This window comes from Aedes albopictus, chromosome 3 (assembly GCF_035046485.1).
Source record: "Aedes albopictus strain Foshan chromosome 3, AalbF5, whole genome shotgun sequence".
Classification (NCBI taxonomy): Eukaryota; Metazoa; Arthropoda; class Insecta; order Diptera; family Culicidae; genus Aedes; species Aedes albopictus.
In genome coordinates this window covers 363,746,362-363,772,725 of record NC_085138.1, presented here as the reverse complement: position 1 = coordinate 363,772,725, position 26,364 = coordinate 363,746,362, and the positions used below count along the sequence as shown (strand labels likewise).

At 40.7% G+C, this 26,364-nt stretch overlaps 3 protein-coding genes and 1 non-coding gene across 6 annotated transcripts in view; 1 reads left to right on the top strand and 3 right to left on the bottom strand.

Annotated features, from left to right (window-relative positions):
• Positions 1-6,867, bottom strand: part of LOC109428850 (serine/threonine-protein phosphatase rdgC) — a 264,380-nt gene extending 257,513 nt beyond the window's left edge. For 2 of the 3 annotated variants that reach the window (XM_062855473.1, XM_062855472.1), the window contains exon 1: positions 6,541-6,867. The gene's annotated coding sequence lies outside the window, so the exon portion shown is untranslated. The remainder of the gene's footprint in view (positions 1-6,540) is intronic. The other variant, XM_062855474.1, reaches the window with a different exon arrangement.
• Positions 6,868-19,075: 12,208 nt separating this feature from the next.
• On the top strand, positions 19,076-19,957 carry LOC109429014 (general odorant-binding protein 45-like). The gene has a single exon (XM_019704850.3). The coding sequence runs from the start codon at positions 19,083-19,085 to the stop codon at positions 19,893-19,895; it is 813 nt and encodes a 270-aa protein (XP_019560395.2). The 5' UTR covers positions 19,076-19,082; the 3' UTR covers positions 19,896-19,957.
• A 3,118-nt stretch (positions 19,958-23,075) lies between these two features.
• Trnav-aac (transfer RNA valine (anticodon AAC)) lies at positions 23,076-23,151 on the bottom strand. The gene has a single exon. It is a non-coding gene; the product is annotated as a tRNA-Val (tRNA).
• A 1,899-nt stretch (positions 23,152-25,050) lies between these two features.
• LOC109428959 (general odorant-binding protein 45) lies at positions 25,051-25,860 on the bottom strand. Its single transcript, XM_019704805.3, has one exon. It carries the CDS (start codon positions 25,858-25,860, stop codon positions 25,051-25,053), a length of 810 nt encoding a protein of 269 aa, XP_019560350.2.
• Between the last annotated feature and the right edge of the window lie 504 nt (positions 25,861-26,364).

Below are 26,364 nucleotides of genomic sequence, written 5' to 3'. Positions count from 1 at the left end.
GGTTAATATCACCTGAAACCCTGAAACGACTTGGAACTCTTCTGAAAATCCTTTGAAACATATTTGAAAGTACCATTTACCATCAGGGGTGGAGCACAGGCATTTTCACTGTGTCCTGGCTAACATGCCTAGGCTTACGCGCCATTGATCGCTCAATGTAAAAACAATATTTCTGAGGAAATCTTACAAAATTTCTTTTCTGGTATGATTTTTCAAATGGTTTTCCTGGAAATCGTCTGCAATTCCTTTACAAAGCTCGTCAGCAAATTCTACATGTATACTTTTCAATTATAAAAATAACAGAAATGATTGCGAGTGGCAGGTGATTGTCCGGGATACTTTCTAGGAGTGATACAATATTTGAACACTACATTTTATTGCACATTACGGACTACAACAATTATAAACTATTTAACATTGTGCTTCTATGATGACTGTCAATTGGTTTCAGTATTTTTTCAGGTGGTTTTTATTGGGGTAGAGATCTGCACAGAATGCATTTTTCTGTTTGAACAAACAAATAAACAAAAAATCTTCTAATTATTTCTTGGAAAGTTTATCTAGAAAATATTAGATTATCATTCTACACACAGAAATTGATCGAAAAAGTTTTTTATGCACTAGCACAAATATTTCGAGTAGTTTTAGCAGCACTTTTTCAAGTTCAGATTTTTTTTTGCAAAAGTTTTTAGGGATGTTTTGCATGAAATTATACAGGTGTAATTACTGAAATGTGTAGTATTGTAGTAGGCTGATAGAACATGATTAATCAAAGTCAATAAAATATAATAAATGGAATAAAATCATTCATTTTTGTGACTTGCACCGTATCAGTCCTGTTTCATTTACTGTCCGGATCCGAACGCCTGGGACCAAGCCAAGGAATCGCTACACTACAACTGTCGACGATCCTGGGATCGAACCAAGCGGTCAATCAACATCTGCGGAAAATCATTCTCAAAAAAGGAAAAGTGAAGACGCTGAGAAAATGACTTCGCTAAACTTCAATATAACACCGTTTTCCTAGGTCGGCAACGGATCGACAAGTACGCGGTGGGCGTTATGGAAGGACCAGTTTCTCTCTTACCTGACCCTGAAAGGCATCGACGATCACGAGTACATGTTCAACGCTTTGATGTGCTTTGGTGGAGTCGACGTCCGTAAAATTGCACGCGATGTCAACGTCAGCGAATCGGCCGTCGTGGACAACCGGTACAGATTGGCTATGGAAGTTTTAGATAATTACTACGCCCCAAGGATGTCACAGAGGTACGAAAGTTTCAAGTTCCGTCAGCTGATGTTCAACCCTAATGAGAGAATTGACAAATTTGTGATTCGACTGAAAGAGCAAGCTGCTCAGTGCGGTTTTGGAGATCAAGTTGAAGGTATGATTATGGATCAGGTTGTGTTCGCCACCCAGTACGACGATAAACTCCGTGCCAAGTACCTAGAAGCTGACTCAAGCCTGGAGAAAATGCTGGAAATTACACGCACGCATGAATCGGTAAAATCACAAATCCAAGAGCTTCGAGGCAAATCCACTCCAACGACGGTTGAGCTGAATGCGTTTGGTGAAATGGCGAATAATCACAAACAAGGTAAGATGTCCTGCTTCAGGTGCATGGGAAACCATCAAGCGAAAAACTCCCGCTGTGGCAAATGCAGCAGGCTAGGACACTACGCGAGGTGCTGTAAAGTACCGCAATTCCAAGCAAGCGGATATCGATCAGTTCAAAGGCCAGCACCCTATAAAAATCGTGAGCGTAAGGAGAAGTTTGTACGAGAGGTGGATGATGTGACGAATGCTGTACAAATCCGCGAGTTGTTCCATCTTGAAGGTAAGCGAACCATTAGTGCTACAGTTGGAGGAGTAAACGTTCGGTTCATTATCGACACCAATGCATTCGACGTCAGGAAGGGAAGTGACAAAGTCTTCCGCGCATATGGATCAATGAAATCGTTGGACGTCCTAGGTGAAGTAGATGCTCGAGTTGCTGTTGGCGAGAAACATTTCGATACAATGCTTTATGTCATCCGAGATGGAAAATGCTCTCTGCTTTCGGGTAGGACCGCAGAAGCCCTCGAACTAATTAGGTTTCTGTACGCTGTAAACAATGAAGCATTACGCTGCATCAAAGGTGAGCAAATTTAATTGTTTTTCTCATTAATACTTGTACTTAATATATGAATTGCTGAAATTAAAATGTATTTACTGTAGACTTTTGTGCCACGATCAAAATCGATAAATCTATACCCCCGCACTAAGGGGATTCAGGTGGCCAAAAATCGAAAATTGACTTTATTCAATTTAAGATTTACCTTCGGTAGTTGAAAGTAGACCACTTGGACCAGTAAACTCTAGAATATTAGTTTTCCAATCCCTATGCTTATCGAGACATTGGTAGCAGAATGAGACCATTGCCGATTTTTGGTAAAACGAATGAAATGTTCATCCTTACATATCTTTGGCTTAAATGAAAAACATCATACTTTTAAAGTAGTTTCTAAAATCTTGCTTATAAACCTTTCGAATGACGTATTAGACATAGAAATGTTGCATGTAATACTATTAAATGATACCACATTAAAAAAAATCAAATTTTCTCCATACAGACCGTTCCATACAAAAAAAGTTTCGCAAAGTTTCGCTTCGGGACTACTTCTATGTCTTTGTTTAGGATCTCTGGGAGACATTGAAATCAAATTTGGCTGCTACTAGCTGCTATTCTGCAATTCCAATCAAGTTGTCGGTGATGATTAAGATATTGCTATATAAAATCACAATATTGGCCGTTAAATACCTCTCATGAAACATTTGGTCGTCATGGTCGCTTTTCTCGGTAGATCGATCATAGTGCAGTCTAAATTTGGTCTTTCTTAGCAAAGCGTGTTTTTACGAATTGGAATACAATTTGTAAATAGGTACATAAATCCTTAAACGCCTTAAAGTATGCAATGCCCTTATAATTTCATGCTGTTTGAAACTGTCATGTTAAAACAACCTGTTCAACATGTTTTTCATATTTTTTAGGCATAAACCCTATGGATAGGAGCAAGACATTATGAAATTGACGCAAAAATATTTTTGACCACCACGACTAGTTTTTGGATTATCTGCTGCACCAGAATTACTCCAAAAATGCATGGAATCAATGTTAGGAGACTTTCCGTGGCTCATTGTATTTATCGACGACATACTGATTTTTGCACCAGACAAGGAAACTTTGAAACGAAGAATTCTTTTATTGGAGGACAGATTGAAGAAATACAATGTAGCGCTAAACGATCAGAAAACTGTAAAATGTGCAGATGAATTGGTTTTTTTTTGGAATTTCATCTATCAGCTAAAGGCGTCAGCATTTCCCGCGATAAAATAAAAAAAAAGCATTTCCCGCGATAAAATAGAAGCAATTTCTAGATTTCGGCCACCGCAGTCTGCAGAAGAAGTCCGAAGTTTTCTGGGGCTGATTACGTTCGTGGGACGTCACATTCCTCACCTTTCCACGTTGTGCAGTTCTCTGAATGCACTTACAAGAAAAGGACAGAAGTTTGAATGGACCAAAGTTCATCAAAATTCGTTCGAAACTTTGAAAAATGCTCTGGATAAAGTTGAAACGTTGGCATATTTCGATCCAAACTTGGAAACTTTTCTAGTTGCCGACGCAAGTCCAACAGGTCTTGGAGCAGTGTTATATCAAAAAGGACCTGACGGCGTTCTGAAAATAATAAGCTACGCATCGAAGGCACTCTCCGAAGTTGAATGTCGATACACCCAGACAGAAAGGGAAGCCCTCGCCTTGGTATGGGCTCCTGAAAAGTTTCACTTCTATCTTTATGGAAAGTTCGTCTGGTTGATAACTGACCATAAACCGCTAATGACTATTTTTGGAGAAAAATCAAAACCTAGCGCCAGGATTGAGAGGTGGAGACTGCGTTTGATGTCGTATGACTATTCAGTCATTTACGAACAAGGAAAGAGCAATATTGCGGATCCTTTGTCAAGACTTTATCGGGAAATACCAGAATGCTATGGAAGCTATGATGAAGAAAGTGACTTAGACTTCACAGAGGCCACAAATGGTATACATTTTCTTGTTGTTGTTGATTATTTCTCAAGATTTCCGGAAATTGAAATAATGACAACCATAACAGCAAAGGCGACAATATTCAAATTACGAACGATCTTCGCTCGATTTGGATTCCCTTGCGAAGTCATATGTGACAACGGACCTCCATTTGGATCAGAAGAATTTGTCGGCTTTTGTAAAGCGTCTGGTATAAATCTCAAGCATTCTGTACCATACGCTCCATTTCAGAATGGGTTGGTGGAACGTTATAATCGAACACTCTTGAAGTCCGTCAAAATAAGTGTACACAAGTGCACAAGTGTACGCAACGTTGCACAAGGAAGAGACTGGAAGAGCGATCTGTATGATTTCTTGTTAGCTTATAGGAACATGCCGCATTCTGTTACAAATGAAACCCCAGCGAAATTGATGTTTAGTCATAATTTGAAGGACAAGCTACCAGATTATTCGGATAGTAAGGTGCAAGGATCGAGAACTTATATGATAAAAACAGATACAGACAAAAAGGAGAAGGGTAGGATCTATGGAGATAATAGAAGACGAGAGACCACGTAGTAGTGAAGAATTTCTTGAAACGTAGCAAGCTAACGCCAACATTCGACCCTCAACCATACATAGTTACGAAGAAAAACGGAACCCGTCTTACCGTGAAAAACACATCAACCATACAAAGCGTTTAACTTGTAGCAGCCCATTCTTCAACCTTGAACAACCAACCCTAGTTTTCGATGAAATGGTAAATCCAGATCAAATAACATCAAGAAATTATCCAGCACAAGCTAAAGATGGGGCATCGGCTGATTCGACGTCTACAGGGCCAGTGAGAACTAGAAGACATCGTGAAGCTCGAAAACCAGAATATTTCAAAGATTATTTACTATATAAATGTGATAGAATGTAGTAGAACTGTTCAAAGATAATAATTGAATACAATATAACTAATTTAAAATTAGAAAGAAGGAGAGATGTAGTATTGTAGTAGGATGATAGAACATGATTAATCAAAGTGGGAGCTGGAATAAAACATTCATTCATTGTTGTGACTTCCTACCAATATTTCTATTTCGAGAATTCTTAAAAAAAGTTTTCTTTGGAAATGATACTCGAAAACAAAACGCCAAAAATCTTTGCGCGTTTCGAAATATTTCAAGACTTCATTATAGAATTGACTGGATAATCTTAAGGAAAATTTGTAAAAGAATCTATGTAGAAGCTCGTATATATTTTTAAATTTAAAAGGTTGCGTTGATATCAGAGGTGTTTCCAACATTATTTACTTTTGCTCTGGATAATTATGTAGTCCTAATGACGTTCATCATCCTCATCTCGCCCACAATTAATCTGATCCTTAATGTGGAAACTTTATCTATCCCGTAACGACCCATTAACCTGCATCTTTCCCCCCACACACAAGCCCCGAAGCAGATAATTTAAATTACGGCATTACAACCATTTATCGCTCGTTTGGCACATCTTTCCGTCACATTCCATCCGGAGCAACCACCAGCACTCCCCAAATTTACTGCCACAACAAAGCTCGCACGTTTCTGGGTTTCTGTTTGCCTAGCCAACGTCATCCCACATTCTTCACTGCTCATTTCGCATTCCTTTCCTGATTCTAACCTCCGGACACCTTCCAACCCACAACGGAGCGAAACTACGTTCGTTCGACCGACAGCGACATCAACTCAGGTCGGTTTTAAAAAGGAGGTAGCAAAGCAGATGTAATAGCATTTATTCCGGCAGCTCTCGATTGTTCAAACGGGAAATTCGTAGAAAACCAGACAGTAGTAAATAAGTTGTGCCCTTCCTGGAGTTCCACATTAGACTGCTTCTGCTGGAGACGCGTGGTTTTTTGATGGATACTTACACTCTGGCGTGGAAGTTGACTTGCTCAAAATTATCATGCCGGAGCGCTTCTGGTTGGCTAGGTTCGGATCCACTTCTACACTATTCCGGAAATTATTCCTCCCCCGGGATAGCAGAGCCGGGAATATTTTGGCACACTCACGAGTAATTCAATTAAAACTTTACACCATACCATTCCAGTCGTCAACTTTTCTCTTTAGAACCATGCACCGCCACCAGCATGCGAGGAAATTCGTCGCTTTCCACGAAAACTCCATCAAAAATTGCTTTCACTTCTGGAGAATCTCCGTCCACCACAAAAGCACTCTATTCATTTCCCGCAGAATGTATTGTTCTGCCCTCTGAACGATAACCACAGCGGGAATGCTTCTCACGTATTCACTTTTCCCAAAGAAGCCAGGAAATGACTTTTTTCCCACCGGAGATCAATAATTCAATTCTCGTTTCAGCGTGCCACGCGACAGCCCCCGTCAATCAAGGATCGACGATTGAGTGAGGGTAAGTCGGCTGGTCATCCCCAGCAGGTAGAACACTTGTTCACTCACTCCCCGAGACTTCCCCGAAAGTCTCCCTCTACACACACCTTACTAATCTTCTTCCACTACCTACTAGTGTTCCACTACACTTCCGTCAGAAAGAATATGCCGCGCCTGAAGCTAGACTTCCGTCCGTTCGATGCCAACGTTCGACCGAGACTGATTGTCAGACGGGCGCGCGCGATTTGGGTTGGCTTCCTTCCGGAATGGGGCGGGATACACACTCACTACCACCCGCCACACGCACCCCACGTTCGAACCGCGACCACCCTCAAGCTTGATCTACCAAACAGTTTCCCGCGCGCGCGTTCAACCCGAGAAGCGTACTCAATCGAAAGCGTCCAATCAGCTGTAGATCCGTTTGGTAACTGAATGGTGACATACCATGACCAGTCAGTACCAGGGGCGTACAATTTCGTTTCAATGATACACTTTCATGCAACATTTGAATGAGTCACTTCAAGTGTTTCATACATTTTTCTAATGACTCGGTCGTTAAAAAAAACTTTTTCACTCATCGTAGCACTCGGTAGTCTCCCACCCGGTCGCATTGCTTGTGCTTCACCCGTCAGAGCATTAGTGTCTCACTGGTGCGCGCTAGTCTCTCAATGGTTACGAGCGCCGGTTAATTGGATTTAAGTGGTCGAATTTGTTATCCTCTTTCATAAAACATAATTATCATTCTATTGGCGTGCACCACTATTTAAAAATGAGGTTTAAATAGTGTTTTTAGCATGTTGAAGTATTTCAATGACTCATAAATGAAACGAAAATCCAAGTGTATCATCCCATGTTTCATACACACTTGTTTCTGTAGCAGCAACGAACGAGTGTGTTGCTGGGTGAGAGATGAAGCATCACAGCAGTCCGTTCGCATGGGAAACGATTTGCTACAATCGTCGTACGTCATGTTTTCCTTTCGAAATTGCACGACCCTGGTCAGTACAGTAGACAGCCAGCAGCTGATGAGGGAAAACTCTGTCTCCCATAGATCTACACTCTTCCTGTTGTTGAAGATAGCGGGATTTCGCCGCACACGGCCAGTGTGGAGCGCGAGAATAGCTATCATCTGAGAGCGTAGCCAGTCGAAGCCAGTCAAAACAAATGTCGAGATGTTTGGATGTGAGGGACCATGCTGCCGCGTCACATTGCGTTGTTCTGCGGTGAGAGTCAAGTGAAAGTTGGAAAATGCTCTTGGGAAAGGACGCAGCCAGATTGAGAAGCGGGCGAAGAGAATCGCACTAGAGTCGATATCTGCTACTAGAGAGAGGAGCGACCACGTGCGTGGAAGTTTTCAAAACAATTCGGCCGGTGAATGAGTGTGGAGTCAACACTGACTGTGGATACATTTGTGTTGTCACATTGCCGGCCTTCAATGTCCAGTGCAGCGTGATAATAGTGGCTGACGCTGACAGACAGGCAATCGATCTTTGATAGGCTTTGATCATGGATGGATTGGTTGTTTATTTACCAGGTTGATAGTGATTTGATGTTTACAACTAATAGACTTTTAAAAATGACAGGCGACTTTACCTGTTTATCATCTAAAATGTAAATCGTAGTATCTAAAAATTCCACGAATTTGGTGAGACATAGAGTGAAGAAAAGAGAGTTCGACTTTTGCAATAATATTCTAGACAATTTACACTTACAACTGCTCGTTACAACGCATCTACTGTATTTTGATTGTATTGGTTGCTGAAAATCAGACACGCAACATAAATACGTATTTGATGAAATAGGAAATCCACGTCGTCCTCCGGTGGGAATCGAACCAACGGCTCATAATTCGCTAAACGGATGCTTCTTTCCTCCGAGCTACGGAATCGCTACGGAGCTACTGAACTCGATTCCACTAATGCACATGATTTGTTATTTTTTTAAATTCAATTCATTTATTTATTATAACATCAAATTCAAGATAAAACTGAATCAACAATATTTCTCCATAATACACGGTTCGTGGCTGCCGTTCTCCATCCTCGGTCACGCCCGAAGCTCGCCAAGTCACGCTCCACCCATCACGCTCCGCCCATCTTGTTCTCAGCGTTCCACGCCTTCTTGTACCAACCGGATCTGTCGCGAACACTAACTTTGCAGGGTTGTTGTCCGGCATACTTGCAATATGTCCTGCCCATCGTATCCTTCCGGCTTTGGCCACCTTATGGATGCTGGGTTCGCCGTAAAGTGTAGCGAGCACACCGTTCTCCTGCACACCGCCGAAGATCGTCCTTAGCATCCGTCGCCCGAAAACTCCGAGTGCTTGCAGGTCCTCCTCGAGCATCGTCCATGTCTCGTGTCCGTAGAGAACCACCGGTCTTATAAGCGTTTTGTACATGGTGCATTTGGTGCATGAGTGGATCCCAACTAACAATTACAAGTCACAAACAAGCAAGCTTGCTGTATTGTTGCTTAATAATGGTAATGATAGCTGAACTAAAATTATGCTCTACACATTACTGTTTGAATCATTTTTCAATTGAGAAAGTAGTCAATGTTCGACTTTCCTCATCGGTATGATAAATTAAAACACTTTTCAAAAGCTTAACAAGAAATTTATTCGACAAGCATTGGTTCCTTAACAAAAGAGTTTAACAAAACATTTGTCTTCATCTTATTAAGCTGGTGTATCGATAAGCATATGCTCCTGAACAATGTGCTTTTCACTTGTCAAATAAACGCCTTCAGCCCATCATAGTTTGACTCGGAACTTTGTTCGGATAATGGGATAAATCATGGCTAAAACTGTTTAGATAACCAAGCTATTAAAGAACCAATATTTTAAACGAATCACATAACATAAAACAGAATAGAATTATGTAGCTTAACATTGAGTGCCAAGAGACGTAATCAACGTAAATTTATTTATTATTATTAGTCTGTAACAAGATATCTTGTATCTTGATTATTGTATTTTTTATCTTCCGCAGCAGTTCGATTGTACGAGACGCTTGGATCGATGCATTTGACATTTCAGTGCTGTCGTGTTTACTGAATATTGTTCCCACAGTCACCTATATAACCAAACACCATTCAGAAATCGACACATTTCAAGTATCCCCAAACATCTTTATGAACAATTTATTGAACATAATATCAAGATTCCATGACAAAAGCATAATTAAAAAAAAATTGCTTAACGGCTCTTCGACTGAGCATGAGTAGATTACCTGAACAGATGTTGTGAGTGCACCATGTCCAAGACCATACCGCATCTCATGTTGTCATATATGACATGTATACATTTTTAAAGATCGGTATTTAATAATAAAAATAAAAACATGTTCATATCGCAATTAATACGTCTGGAAACAATATCTTTACTAAGGACCAACACTTTTTGGCCGCATTCGATTCACGTTTTCTCATCGTGCGATAAAAATACTGACAGCGAAATCAGAATGGAAAACACGTGTTTTGGGCTGAACAGCTGTTGAAGTATAAGGCGTTGTTCAGTTGATTACCACGTGCTGTGCTAATTCACCACTGCTGAACACAAGTTCAGGAGTGATCATTATTGAGTCATGGGAAGATTATGTTTTGCTTTGGGTGCCGCTTCTCACCACCTCTAGGATGGTGCAGATAGGAAGGTATGCGGCTGGCAATCGACAGGTCTCGAGTTCTAATCCGGATTTAGCTAATTTTATATGTAATTCTTATTTCATAATAGATGTTCTCAACATGAAAGCAAAAAATTACTCTCGTGAGAGTTCAACATTTTTGCATTTTATTTATTTTCAGTCATTTTTACCAAAGCCCAATAACAATTTTCCTGTACATTTGTAAAACGCTTTGAACAACAAAAAATTTAGTTGGTGCACAACATGATGCTTTATAACTTCTCCAAATTTGAGTGAACAAAGCATGAACACAGGTTGTGCGTGAGAATAATTCAAATGTTATTCAACATTATGCTGAATTAATTCGTCATAATGGTGCCTGTTAAATGAGTGATTGTTAGTTGGGATCTTTTTAGACCGCAACTTCTTCTGGAGCCCGTAGGAGGTCCGACTTCCGCTGATGATACACCTTTGAATTTCACGACTCACGTTGTTGTCAGCCGTCAGTAAGGATCCGAGGTAGACGAATTCCTCCATCACCTCGAAGGTATCCCCGTCTATCGTAACATTACTACACAGACGGGTCCGGTCGTGTTCGGTTCCGCCTACCAGCATGTACTTTGTTTTTGAGGCATTCACCACTGTAGTGAATACGAGGCGAATAGTAATGAGTAAAATCGAATCACCTTTACGTAGTTTACGTTGAGTGTGTATTGTTGACAGATACTGAAATGAACTCAGTGGAAGAAAAAGAAGCGAACGGTTCGATAAAAATTTCCCTTCACTTATATGACGTGTGTTACAAACAACGGTCGACGTAGAATTTGACTTTTGGTTTTTGTTAATAATAGTAGTAGATTTCGAATACGACATGGCGCAATCGGTAGTGAAATGTGATCGAGTGAAGTTTCCCATCGGATCTGCTGGGGGAGAGAGTTTCTCCAGCAGAAATAACAAATGTGGAAGTGCCGGATGGGAAAGCGAGGTTTCCCACCGGATCTGCTGGGGGAGAGAGTTTCTCCAGCAGAAATAGCACTTCCGCCGGATGGGAAAGCGAGGTTTCCCACCGGATCTGCTGGGGGAGAGAGTTTCTCCAGCAGAAACAACAAATGTGGAAGTGCCGGATGGGAAAGCGAGGTTTCCCACCGGATCTGCTGGGGGAGAGAGTTTCTCCAGCAGAAATAGCACTTCCGCCGGATGGGAAAGCGAGGTTTCCCACCGGATCTGCTGGGGGAGAGAGTTTCTCCAGCAGAAATAGCACTTCCGCCGGATGGGAAAGCGAGGTTTCCCACCGGATCTGCTGGGGGAGAGAGTTTCTCCAGCAGAAATAACAAATGTGGAAGTGCCGGATGGGAAAGCGAGATTTCCCAAAGGATCTGCTGGGGGAGAGAGTTTCTCCAGCAGAAATAACACTTCCGCCGGATGGGAAAGCGAGGTTTCCCACCGGATCTGCTGGGGGAGAGAGTTTCTCCAGCAGAAATAGCACTTCCGCCGGATGGGAAAGCGAGGTTTCCCACCGGATCTGCTGGGGGAGAGAGTTTCTCCAGCAGAAACAACAAATGTGGAAGTGCCGGATGGGAAAGCGAGGTTTCCCACCGGATCTGCTGGGGGAGAGAGTTTCTCCAGCAGAAACAACAAATGTGGAAGTGCCGGATGGGAAAGCGAGGTTTCCCACCGGATCTGCTGGGGGAGAGAGTTTCTCCAGCAGAAATAACACTTCCGCCGGATGGGAAAGCGAGGTTTCCCACCGGATCTGCTGGGGGAGAGAGTTGAGAGTTGGGGGAGAGATGATGATGATGATGATGATGATGATGATGATGATGATGATGATGATGATGATGATGATGATGATGATGATGATGATGATGATGATGATGATGATGATGATGATGATGATGATGATGATGATGATGATGATGATGATGATGATGATGATGATGATGATGATGATGATGATGATGATGATGATGATGATGATGATGATGATGATGATGATGATGATGATGATGATGATGATGATGATGATGATGATGATGATGATGATGATGATGATGATGATGATGATGATGATGATGATGATGATGATGATGATGATGATGATGATGATGATGATGATGATGATGATGATGATGATGATGATGATGATGATGATGATGATGATGATGATGATGATGATGATGATGATGATGATGATGATGATGATGATGATGATGATGATGATGATGATGATGATGATGATGATGATGATGATGATGATGATGATGATGATGATGATGATGATGATGATGATGATGATGATGATGATGATGATGATGATGATGATGATGATGATGATGATGATGATGATGATGATGATGATGATGATGATGATGATGATGATGATGATGATGATGATGATGATGATGATGATGATGATGATGATGATGATGATGATGATGATGATGATGATGATGATGATGATGATGATGATGATGATGATGATGATGATGATGATGATGATGATGATGATGATGATGATGATGATGATGATGATGATGATGATGATGATGATGATGATGATGATGATGATGATGATGATGATGATGATGATGATGATGATGATGATGATGATGATGATGATGATGATGATGATGATGATGATGATGATGATGATGATGATGATGATGATGATGATGATGATGATGATGATGATGATGATGATGATGATGATGATGATGATGATGATGATGATGATGATGATGATGATGATGATGATGATGATGATGATGATGATGATGATGATGATGATGATGATGATGATGATGATGATGATGATGATGATGATGATGATGATGATGATGATGATGATGATGATGATGATGATGATGATGATGATGATGATGATGATGATGATGATGATGATGATGATGATGATGATGATGATGATGATGATGATGATGATGATGATGATGATGATGATGATGATGATGATGATGATGATGATGATGATGATGATGATGATGATGATGATGATGATGATGATGATGATGATGATGATGATGATGATGATGATGATGATGATGATGATGATGATGATGATGATGATGATGATGATGATGATGATGATGATGATGATGATGATGATGATGATGATGATGATGATGATGATGATGATGATGATGATGATGATGATGATGATGATGATGATGATGATGATGATGATGATGATGATGATGATGATGATGATGATGATGATGATGATGATGATGATGATGATGATGATGATGATGTGTTTTTTTTTTTCATTCTATCGTCACAAGAGTAGAGAAGAAGGCGAATGTAGTGAATACGAGGCGAATAGTAATGAGTAAAACCGAATCACCTTTACGTAGTTTACGTTGAGTGTGTATTGTTGACAGATACTGAAATGAACTCAGTGGAAGAAAAAGAAGCGAACGGTTCGATAAAAATTTCCCTTCAGTTATATGACGTGTGTTACAAAGAACGGTCGACGTAGAATTTGACTTTTGGTTTTTGTTAATAATAGTAGTAGATTTCGAATACGACAACCACCAGTCCGACAGTCCGACCTTTGCTGCTTCGCGTTTCAGGCGGGTGTACAGCTCTGCCGTTCCAAATGTTGTGGCGATAATGTCGACGTCGTCCGCCAAGCACACAAATTGACCAGATTTTGTGAGAATCGTTCCCCGCCTGTTGAGTCCGGCTCGTTGCATCACACCTTCCAGAGCGATGTTGAAGAGAAGGCATGAGAGTCTATCACCTTGTCGCAGTCCCCGGCGAGATTCGAATGAACTGGATAGTTCACCCGAAACCCTTACGCAATTTTGCACACCGTCCATCGTTGCTTTAATCAGTCTAGTCAGCTTCCCAGGAAAGCCGTTTTCGTCCATGATTCTCCATAGCTCTGCGCGGTCGATACTGTCGTATGCCGCTTCGAAGTCGGTGAACAGGTGATGCGTTGGGACCTGGTATTCACGGCATTTCTGGAGGATTTGCCGTACGGTGAAGATCTGGTCCGTTATCGACCGGCTGTCGATGAAGCCAGCTTGATAACTTCCCACGAACTCATTTACTTTAGGTGAAAGACGACGGAAGATCATCCGGGATAGCACTTTGTGGGCGGCATTCAGAATGGTGATCGCTCTGAAGATCTCACATTCCAAATGGTCGTCTTTCTTGTGAATGGGGCAGATTACCCCTTCCTTCCGCTTCTCCGGTAGCTGTTCGATTTCCCAGATCCTGACTATTAGCCGATGCAGACAGGTGGCCAACTTTTCTGGGCCCATCTTGATGAGTTCAGCTGCGATACCATCCTTACCAGCTGCTTTGTTGGTTTTGAGTTGGTGAATGGCATCCTTAACGTCCCGCAGCGTGGAAGTTGATTCATTTTCGTCCTCCGCTGTACTGGCGTCATCGTTTCCTCCGTTGCCGTGGTCTCCCGTGCCTATAGGCGTAAAAGTTCTCCACGCCATTCAGGTGCTGATCGGAGTGCTGCTTCCACCTTTTGATCACCCCACGTCCATCCGTCAAGGCGCCTCCATTCCATTGGCGAATCTAGCTTTTTTCTGTTTTCTTGCTCACTCTCCTAAACAAACACGAGAAAGAGAAGGATGGAAAATGGTGCCGCGGCTATTGGTTTGTTTGTCATAATAGATAAAAGATCAAAAATTTGTACGGTGAAGAACACAATAATGTCTCATTTCGATATTGAATATCTGGGGAGATCTGGGTTGTAGAATATCAAACCAATATTAAAAAATGATCTGAGGGATGGATTGGAGTAAAAAAAAGAAATATGGCCGCGACCAGAATCAAACGGACTAGTGTGCAAGATACGAACGTTGTCGAAGCGCACACAGCCGAGAAGAACCGAATGACTCAATATGACGATAGGGAATACATGTAAATAGAACTTAGGGTTAGTTGATAGACCCCAGTGGTGGCAAACGAACGTTTTATGTAAGTGGGTGATAATTTGAAATTGTATACCAAGAAAACTGTACTAACTTGACCAATTAATAAATGTTCACAGATCTGATGATGGCTGAATAGAGTAGGCCGAAACGTTATATTAAAACGATTTGCAACGTTTTGTCTCACCGAAAAAATCAACAAGCATGAAATATAAGACCTTGTTTTTTATGAAAAGCGATATTACCACTGCTGTACGACTCATATCTATAAATAGGAGGTAACAAGAGCATCAAGTTCTACGTTTTCCAAGGTGTTTGCGGCTCATGGTGGTTGTGTTGGTTTGGTCGCACCATGTTGTAGATGAGTGTATGTGAAAGAACTAATTTTGTTCTTGGATACACGCAAAACAAGAAAAGCTACCAAAAATTGAGATATGCCGTTTCTACTAATTGATGTATTAAAAACGTACAGAAAATGTGATAAATCATAATCCATTCGTTGTATTAAAATGCGCTACACGGTTTCACAGGTTCCATAATACTACACACAAGCACCTCTATTCAAACCCGAGAAGTTGAACTGGGTTGCGTCTAAAAATAACTTTCGCTTCGCTGCTTAGCTTCGTGTCCTATTGTCTACTGGGAATTTTCCACTTGCAAACAGCACACTGCCGGATGCGGGCTTTTCAGTGCACAATGGGTCTAGAGTCGTATTTACGAAGACGAAAATGTTTCTGCCAAATTCCGTCATTTTTTTTTGCATTACATAAATGACCCGATTTTTTCAGCCCCTTTTCGGAACACATTTTTTGCTCTCTTCAAAAACTGAAACAATTTTTCAAACTTTTTATCCCTATATGTTCTACAGTTCAGCTATAATTTGATGATAAACATAAATAAATAAGTAAGAATTTAACTGTTTTTTTTTTTTGTTTTTAGCAAAAAGTTTGTCGCAAAATGAGGCTGACAAAATCGGGTCCTCACTGTATTTTGAAATGAATACGGTTACTCTAGTGTGGCTAATCCAAAAATTTGCTGATTAATTATTCTCTATACAATTTCAAAATGTTCTACAAAGTTGTAGCAAATTTGCAAAAAAAAAAACATTCATATGATTGGGACATTTCGAAAAGTTTTCAATAAATTGCAACTTTTTGTCCCTTTGGACATATTCTAGTCAATTCCAACGGTATGAATACCAATACATGAGTCATAAACTTTCAAAATTTAATTTAATTCGGTTCGCTCAATCCTAAGGTACAGTAAGTTGATAAACGGAAGTCAAATAATAGGTATTCTACCAGAAGGGCTCTAATTGCGTGTAGAGTTAATCAATGAAGCCCAAATATGTAAAAATTATATAACTCGTTGAGGAACAAGTAATCAAAGTTTGAATAGTTTTGGTGGACTTTAAAAAAGGTTAAAACTTGCTAAAAATGTTTGAGGCAGTTTATAAAACTTAGCATGCTTTTGTATATACCACTAGGTGACGCTAGAGCAAATTTTAAATTTCATATATCTCAGAGCTCTGATCACTTACGGCTCTGGACCCATTGTACAGTGTGGCGGCTGTATCACTTCCATCAACAAGCCACGTTTGTGTTGTTAATGATGGCTTCCAGCCATCCATTATCCATGAGCAGTTGTAGCCGTGCTGGTTAGAGCGCAGGGTACTGTGTATCAGCATGATGGCGTCTCGGTTCGATTCCCGGCGCCGCCCATATTTCTTTTTTTATATGTTTTGGAATTGATGCCGCCGTTGCTGCCATGACCAGTCTAAAAATAGAACAAATAAGGAGAAACCAGTGCGACAGAGCGATCACACATGCGAAATTTTCCTTTTCCAGATTCTAGGAAGCCAATACAATTTTTGGTATATTGCCACCTGCTAATTTTTGTATTTGCAAAGCCTCAATACAATATTTGTATATGTTTCATACCGCATTGTAATAGAATCTGCCAATCTCTGGTTGCGTGTACAGCGGGTTGCACAAGGCTTTCCGAAGATCAAACTAAGTACTAATTTTGAAATCATATCACGATGGGATATTGAGCAGATATTTGGAAACTCTTTGAATATCTCACCAATATCATATTGAGATATGACATCAAAATTAGATCGTTTTGAGATATGATTATGATATTCACGTCTACCCGGGGATGCGTTGAGCTTCTGGTAGAACTTCCGTGATTCTTGGGAACGGCACAGCAATTCCATTTCTTCGCATTCCGCTTCTTCCAGGTGGCGCTTTTTCTTCCGAAAGAGGCGGTTCTGCTGTTTTCGCTTCTGTTTGTAACGTTCCACGTTCTGTCGGTTCCCTTGTTGCAGCATTACCGCCCGCGCTGCGTTCTTCTCCTCCAAAACCGTCCTGTGCTGGAAGAAGGTGCTACGAATTGCTTGGAGGCGGTGAAGTCGATGAGGCGTAGGCCATTTTCATTTGTCAACTGGTGGGCTCTGAACTTTCCAATCGTCGGTCTGAATTCCTCCTCCTGGTCTACCTGAGCGTATAGGTCTCCTAAGATGATCTTGACGTCGTGGTTTGGGCAGCGGTCGTACTCGCGTTCGAGTTGCGCGTAAATTCCGTCCTTGTCATTATCAGTGCTTCCGGAGTGAGGGCTGTGCACGTTTATTATGCTGATGCTAAAGAATCTGCCCTTGATCCTCAATCCGCACATTCTTTCGTTGTTCGGCCATCAAATGATCACGCGCCTCTGCATGTCGCCCATCACGATAAAAGCTGTTCCCAGCTCACGTGTGTTGCCGCAACCTTGGTAGATGATATTGCGGCGCTCATAATAAATCCACATTGGGCGGCGGCGATATGGCCGCTAGGAGATTCCCGCGATACAGACGCAATGTCAAAATCGAACAGATACTGTCATCCATCCAGCAGCATCGCAGCAGCCTTCAGGCCGCTTATATCAAAACAAAAGTAAGCACAATGGCAACTCAGGTGGCCAGAAATCGAAATAATATTTATCGTGAAATCTTAATATTATTTACGCATACGCATCACTTCTATAGGCTTTGCAAAGATCTGGATGATTGCGATGCTGAGAGGACGACACGGCTCCACCTTTTCCATTTCGACATTGCGTCTGTATCGCGTGCATCTTCTCGCCGCCATATCGCCACAGCGTCATGTGGATTTGATATAAGCGCCGCATACAGAATTTTGACCATCAGGTCGTTCATAGTGATGCGGTCATATTTTGGCAACTTGATGGGAAAGAAGAAGACAAACGCGTTCCGCGGATTTATCTTGCATGGCACAATATGATTACTTCTTAAAGTTCGCACCATGGATCCTGTCAAACACACCTTATGTAGCGCTACAATGCTGAATCCGCGGTCCTTCAGTAGATCGGCAAGTATGCGGGTGCTCCCAATGAAGTTGAGTGATCGCCAGTTCAACGTACCGAGTTTTCAATCACAAGTCCTTTTTGTTCGCTGGGGTTGTTGCAGTTGGTCTCGGTTCGTATTATTCTTATGCTGATTTCGTGACCGCTGAACCCCGTGCATATAATACCAGTACATCTCAGACCTTTTCCTAGATCTGCAGAAATGAATAAGGAGTAACGTACTGTTCGGAACGACATTTTGCCCTGTGCAGTACAATGATGTGTGGTGGTGAAGGATGAACCGTGAACTCGCTGGAATAAACAACCAGAAGGCTGTTCAGGCGTGGAGCACTGCGAACATTGTTTGTGGTCCAGGTAGAGCGTGGTCTGACGAATGTGGCACGTAACGTGACCAAGGTTGGAAAACTACAGCACAACCAAGTGTTATGGCGTTAATTGTAGACTCGCATTGACGATATGTGATGTAATACCAAATATGTAAACAAATGATGTAGGTCAACGAACGCCGGCCGTGCATGGTGTTGCGATAGGTGCAATTAGCATATCATAAGCTGCGGAAGTTCTAGTATCCAAGTGCCTGTTGTCAACCAAAAGAGAAAGCGCCGTTTTTGTTTGCTTTGAACACGTTCACACGTTTGTCCAGCCAAAACTACCGCCCGCAACGAACTACTTAAGGTTCATTTGGATGGCGTAGGTTTGGAATGCAGTAGTATTACTAGTTGACGCTGTTAGTCTAGTCTGCCGCTGTGTGGAATGATTATAATCCTAGTTGGAGTGGCTTTGTTTGGTGGAGTGTTTGGAGCTGGCCAGCATGATGCCGTTTTCAAAAGTATCGCATCTACAGGCGGAGAATGCGCACGGTATCTGAACAATGACGGCACCGGAGACTGTAACACACACTGTGTAGCAGTGGTTGATCACGTTTGGAATGATACTGTGGCCATGTTCACACGGAACTATGAGAGGTTCTTCGTTCCGGTTCCAGATGATCAATGCTACCAAAATCGTACATTGCGTTGTTTAGCGCAGGTGGACAGTGTAGTACCAGTTGCCGACAAGTGCGCTAGAGCACAGCAATTGGGACAGTGTTACGCTGATCAACATGGGCAGTTGAACGCCAGCCAGTTGTTCTACAGACCAATGACGAATATTCAATATAACAGAGTTTTTCAGCAATGTGCCTCAATGCTGGGTCTCTCGAACGATGATCTGAAGGAAATGGCTGCAAAAGGCGTCCAAAATGTAGCAGCGTCTGCTTGTTTGATGCGATGCCTATGGATTCGAATGGGGATCTACAGCGATGATGTGGGTTTCGATTTGACCCTGGCAACGGGACAGTGTGGGAAGTACAATCCGGCAATGGATCCTGTTCCGTGCCAGGCCAGGCTTGTAGCGGAAGAATGCGATAAGTGTAAGAGGGCTATTCGACAAGCTCAAGAATGTCTGGATCTTCGCTTTAGTGTTCAGCAATTGGACGAAAGTCAGCCACCGCAGTTGAAGTTTAACTTGGAAATTTACGATTTTAACTGTATTTTGATTTGTGACTTTGAAATTGATTTTTCGTAAAACTGGTTTTGTGGAATAAATAAAAACGCAATATAATATAATATAGTGATAAAGCACATGCTCTAAAACAAGAAAAGAAAACTACCATATGCTACCAATGTCACCATAAGGGCCTTATTGTGGCTTTTGTGCAATGAGCCCATCATTGAATCTCCAAAATTTATCCTAGTGTGATCCCCATTTTACACCATAACCATCCAAGCAAAAACACTCAACTCCATTCGTCTTTGTGAGTTGGCCACGTGCCATTATCCTTTGCTGCATGGACCGATAAACACACTTTAATACAGTCATCTTCGAAGTGGTGAAAGCTTGCACTAGTTGAGCAATCGTTACTGGAGCGGAAAAATGCACAGACGAGCAGACTTCTACTAACGTTGTCGTCGTCACCACCGTCTGCTCGGCAGAACATAGCTCAATCAAATTTCCATAGACGTATCTACGGGGGAATTTGTGTACACACAAGGCTATGATCCCATTAGTGCAGCAAGGACTGCACCGACGAACGACGACGATGTAGCCAAAGCCAGCTCGTTGAGCTGTGTGTAATTGAGGAGCAAAGTAGTTTTCCGCTCCAATCAACTTCCTGTAGGGATAAGGAATAACCAGATTCGCTTTATGGGAGCAAGTGAGTTTGTTGGTTTCCTGTCGAGGTGACAACCCAGCTGGGCTGAAACTTTTTCAATTTCGACACCTTTTGGAGCTGTTGTAAAAGGGATGATCTGCTTGAAACCGTCTTGGCTACATTTACTGGGAAATTTATCAAAGGGAAGCCTCGCTTTTGTAGCTGTTTTCCAGACAGGAAGCACTTTCTCATATCCTCGACAGATGATGGAGTGTGTCCCGTTCCCAACCATGAGCTGTGTGTGTATCTCATGGATACCTTCCCTACAACATATTGTGTGAGAGGCGTGCGAAAGCTGCTCGTAATCCATCTTGCATGCAGTTTTCTTCCGCACACACAATAGATGAAGGGATTATGTGCTTCAACTTCTGCAACCTAAGGTGGTGCACTTTGTTCTTCATCTTTGTTATCATCGTCATAATGATACCCTATACAGTTTAACCCATGAGCTTGTGTCGGGAGTATGCGGAAATTGATGCCGATATTGCAAAAGTGATCATATTATATTGTTGCTGATGTTTATATCGAGGGTTTTACAGGTGCTTGCGTTGTTGCTATCTGGGACGTGAATAAATCTTTTTTTTTTTTTAATAAAGGATTTTTGTACACATTGAACAGTTGTTGTCATTTGCTTTGATGAGTTGAGGTATGCATGCCAAATGGAGATTGAACACCAAAGTTAGCAATCTATTGCCCCATTGTGCCTATTTCTGTTGAGTTGATATTTGAACAGTCTTCAAAGATCATCATTACGGGCGCGATCATTAAAAGCAGGTTTTGAAAAACATCATTTCTTTGCGATCCATTCAAATCATTGCATTTTATTGTTAATGCCAATGCTTGCTGAAACGGTATCATAATCATGATAATGATGTATATGATTATGTAAGTATGTATAAAGGACTCGACTCAAAAGCTTAAAAACTTTCTCCAAGTTTTGAAATTTAAAAATCTTCCTTGGATTTCTTTATAATTTCCACCTAGAATTCTTAAGTAAATTCCTCCAAATGTTCTTCAAAAACCCCTTCAGGAAATTATTCGGAAATATTCTCCAGAAATCCTTGTAAAATTCCTTTGTGGATCCTTTCAAAAATTTATTCAGGGGTTCCTAGAGAAATTTCTCGAGGAATTATTTTAGAAAATCCCCCATGGATTGCTTTAGAAATTCCACTAAAAAATTTCCGTGTTCTTTGCGAATTTTTCTAGAAATTTCTCCAAACATTTGTTCAGAGCTCTCTTCAGAAATTCTAGTAGAGATTTCACCAAAAGTTTCTCCACGGATTTCTTGAGGAAACTTTCTATGAATTTCCGTTATTTTTTAACAAATATTTCACATATCCTTCGAAAATTTACCCCAGGATGCCTTGAAAAAATCTTCCAGAATTTTGTCAAGCGGAAAAATATCTTCCTGGGTTTCGTTGATATAACTTTCCATAGCTTTCTTAAGAAATTCTTGTAAAGTTTCATAGTTATCACATGAAATATTCTGGGGTTCCTTTATAAATTTCTCTGAATATTCATTCAGAAGATCTTATATGAATTGCTTCGAAAAATGCGGTATAAATGTCTTTAGAAAACTCTCTGGAAATCGCTTTCTGAAAACCTTTCCGGCCTCTTTTAAAATCTTATCCAGAGGTTCTTTATGAAAATCTTGCATGAATTGCTACAGAAAATCTTTCGTATATTTCTTCAGAAATTTCTCTAGAGTTCCCGTCCAAAATTCCTTAGGACATTCCTCCAAGTACTTCTCAATGTATATATTTATTTGTCTACAAACATTCCATGGACTTTATCAGGAATTCTTCCATGGATTATTTCCGAATTCATCCGGGGATTCTTTCAGACAATCATCCACAGATTCTTTTCAAAGCTTTTCCAATGATTCCTTCAGATAATCAAAAATTCTTGAATCCTTATGAAATTTCTCTAAAGTTTTCTTCATAAATTCTTCCAGAGATTCCGCAAAAATCTTCGATGATTGGTTTTGAAATTCATTCAAAAGCTTCTTGAAGGATTTTTTTTCAAATCTTTAATGATATTCTCTCAATATTGCTTTATGGATTCCTTTCAAAATTCTTTCAAGAGTTCTTTCAGATAATCTTCGGGAAAAAAACAGGAATTCCTCTAAAAATCCACCAGTTGTTCTTCCAGAAATTCCTCCTTGTTCAAAAATTTCCAAATGAATTCCTTGGAAAAGTCCTCAATATATTTCTTCAAAAATTTCTTTGGGTATTCTTTTAGAGAATCTTCCAAGAGTTCCCGCAGAAAATTCTCCAGTTTTTTTTTTCCAAAGAATGTTTTGGAAAGTCATACAGCAGTTTCATAAGAAGTTCTTCCAGGCCTTCCTTAAGCAGTTGATACAACCTTAAACCCTTTAATTTTGGTTTTATGATAGTTCTAATAATGGCTTCCAGTCTTCAATGATGCATATTGCCCTTTACTGGCATTTCACCAGATTTGCTGGTAAATCTGAAACATACTGGAAAAACTTGTAATTAGAAGGCACGAAATGGTGCTAATTGACAAATTGAGAGATTAAATTTGTGGAAAAAAAATTGCGTTCTGGTGGGATTCGAACCCACGATTCCGTATTCGTTAGACCGGCGCTTTAACCAACTAAGCTACAGAACAGGTAATGATTCTGCGGAATAGAACGCCAAAGTGATTCCGAAGCCACACCGTGAACACTTCTTTTTCACAAACCTATCTCCCCAAGCAACACACATGTTATACAAAAGTTACGACAGCGCAAGTTTTGGTTGTATAGAAGTTTATTTTACGTTATTTCAACACAATGTTAGGATTACGTAAAATAAACTTCTATATAACCAAAACTTGCGCTGTCGTAACTTTATTATAACATGTGTGTTGCTTGGGTCTCTTGCAGCTTAGATGCCAATCCACAACGCAGTTGCGTTTGCAGCAAAACAAACTGCTCGTCTAGGAACTCGTTCATGGATTTTTTCCAGTGATTACATTTTTGCTTCCAATGTGAATTCATGAAGCGAAGTGTCTTCAAGAATTTCTTCAGGGATTCTTTCAATGCTTCTCGCATGATTTCTTTCAGTGATTCGAGCGGGATTTTCTTTAGAAATTTATACAGAAATTAATACAGAGATCCCTTATCCTCCCTCCGGATATTCATGAATGTATTTTTTTTTCTCAGAAGCGCCTCCCTTTTTTACCTTTTTTTCTCCACCGGTTATTTCAGGGATTCATCAATATTTTTTCAGTAATATTTCCCAGGAATTTTCACATGATTTAAATTGTTTTGGGTTTTCTGCACTTTTTTTAATTATTTAAGAAAAACAAAAAAATAATATCGAAAAATATTTTAAAACAACTCAGAAAAAAATCCTATATTGAATAATGTTTGAATCATACATACAGAGTCTTGTACGACATAGATAAGATAAATATCCTAAATATAAAATTAAAATCTGCTGCTACAACACAAATAGACAAAATGAACAAGAACTATCAATACAATTAAAACTGCAATTACACAGCGTAACAAAAATTAACTTTTGGTCTGTCTCAAGAGCAAACTTATGTGTCTCTGACAGATTTTGGGCCACTGAATCCGAATCTGGGCTCAGATTTGCTCCAGAACGTCACAATTTTGAGCTATACCCCAATTTATAGGGCAAATTATGCGATTTTGGGCTTTTTTGGCTGCAAACAATTAAGCATGGAAAAATTTTTTTAACCACTGAAAGGAAAAATTGGCCAATTAACATCTAAATTAACGACTCATGCAAAATATTTCGTTTTACCAAATCCAATTTTAAAGTTTTGAGCGATTTATGTTAGATACGATATTTCCCAAACAAGTCACCCTCCAAAAGTTGCATGCAAGTTTACATACTGACATAAAATGCCTAAATCTATCAAATTTGATTTGGTAAAACGAAATATTTTGCATGAGTCGTTAATTTAGATTTTAATTGACCAATTTATCCTTTGTTTTAGGTATAGCTCAAAATTGCGACGTGCTGGAGCAATTCTGAGCACAGATTTGGATTCAGCGGCCTAAAATCTGTCAGAGACACATAAGTTTGCTCTTGAGACAAAAAAATGTTGCGCCGTCCTAATAAATTTTCTATCCTGTTCTCTGTTATTGCGGCAATACATAAAAGCATGAATGCTGAAAAGTTTATTGATGAAATCTCACATAATTTTACGTGAACAGCTTGTTGAAAATAGCCATAACAAACCCAGCTGATAGGCAATTAAAGGCAAACTTCAATCCAATTTCTAACATTGCGTTGCTAGCAGGAAAGAACTTGAAAGTTCACATTACTATGTCACAATAAAACTGCTCAGAAGACTACTGTAAACCTCAAACATGTTACCTCTTTGAAAATTACCTCTTGATTGGAGCTTATGTATACTAGAATACTTTCCAAATACATTATTTATGTGATACTTATAACAAAAATGTGATATTTCACCTTCTTGGGATTAGAGATAAACAAATCGATTTCATGGCGTTTCGTTGGAACAAGTTTTTTAGCATAACCTCCACTATCACAAGTAAATCCCAAAATCGCAGAGGATAATACAATTGAAATCATAAATTTCCAAGTTAAACTTCAACTGCGGCGGCTGACTTTCGTCCAACTGTTCAACACTATAACGAAGATCCAGACATTCCTGTGCTATACGAATGGCCCTCTTACACTTATCGCATTCTTCCGCTACCAGCCTGGCCTGACAAGGGACCGGATCCAACGCCGGATTGTACTTCCCGCACTGTCCCGTTGCCAAGGTCAAATCGAAACCCACATCATCGCTGTAGATCCCCATTCGAATCCATAGGCATCGCATTAAACACGCAGACGCTGCTACATTTTGGATACCTTTAGCGGCCATTTCCTTCAGATCATCGTTCGAGAGACCCAGCATGGAGGCACACTGTTGAAAAACTCTGTTGTATTGAATATTCGTCATTGGTCTGTAGAACAACTGGCTGGCGTTCATCTGCCCATGTTGATCAGCATAACACTGTCCCAATTTCTGTGCTCTAGCGCACTTGTCGGCAACTGGTATTACACTGTCCACCTGCGCCAAACAACGCAGTGTACGATTTTGGTAACATTGATCATCCGGAACCGGGACGAAGAACCTCTCATAGTTCCGCGTGAACATGGCCACTGTATCATTCCAAACGTGATCAACCACTGCTACGCAGTGTGTGTTGCAGTCTCCAGTGCCGTCATTGTTCAGATACCGTGCGCACTCTCCGCCTGTGGACGCGATGCTTTTGAAAACTGCATCATGCTGACCAGCGCCAAACACTCCACCGAATAAGGCCACTCCAACTAGAATTATGATCATTCCACTAAGCGGCAGACTAGACTAACAGCGTCAACTAGTAATACTACTGCATTCCTTACCTAGGCGATCCAAATGAACCTTAAGTAGTTCGTTGCGGGCGGTAGTTTTGGCTGGGAAAACGTGTGAACGTGTTCAAAGCAAGCAAAAACGCAACACCCAAAAACGGCGTTTTCTCTTTCGGTTGACGACAGGCACATGGAAACTAGAACTTCCGAAGCTTACGGTATGCTAATTGCACCTATCGCAACACCATGCACGGCCGCCGTTCGTTGACCTACATCATTTATTTATTTGGTATTATATCACATATCGTCAATGCGTTTCCACAATTGGCGCAGCAACTTTTGGTTGTGTTGTAGTTTCCCAACCTTGGTCACGTTACGAGCCACATTCATCAGATCACGCTCTACCAGGGGCACACACAATGTTCGCAGCGTTCAACGCCTTCTAGCGCTTAAAAGCCTTAACAGTATTCTGGATGCATATTTCACCGTAAAGCGCAGC

Bases quoted from the DNA above. Each gene is read 5' to 3' on its own strand.
- LOC109429014 (XM_019704850.3), top strand. From the start codon at position 19,083: ATGATTATAATCCTAGTTGGAGTGGCTTTGTTTGGTGGAGTGTTTGGA.
- LOC109428959 (XM_019704805.3), bottom strand. From the start codon at position 25,860: ATGATCATAATTCTAGTTGGAGTGGCCTTATTCGGTGGAGTGTTTGGC.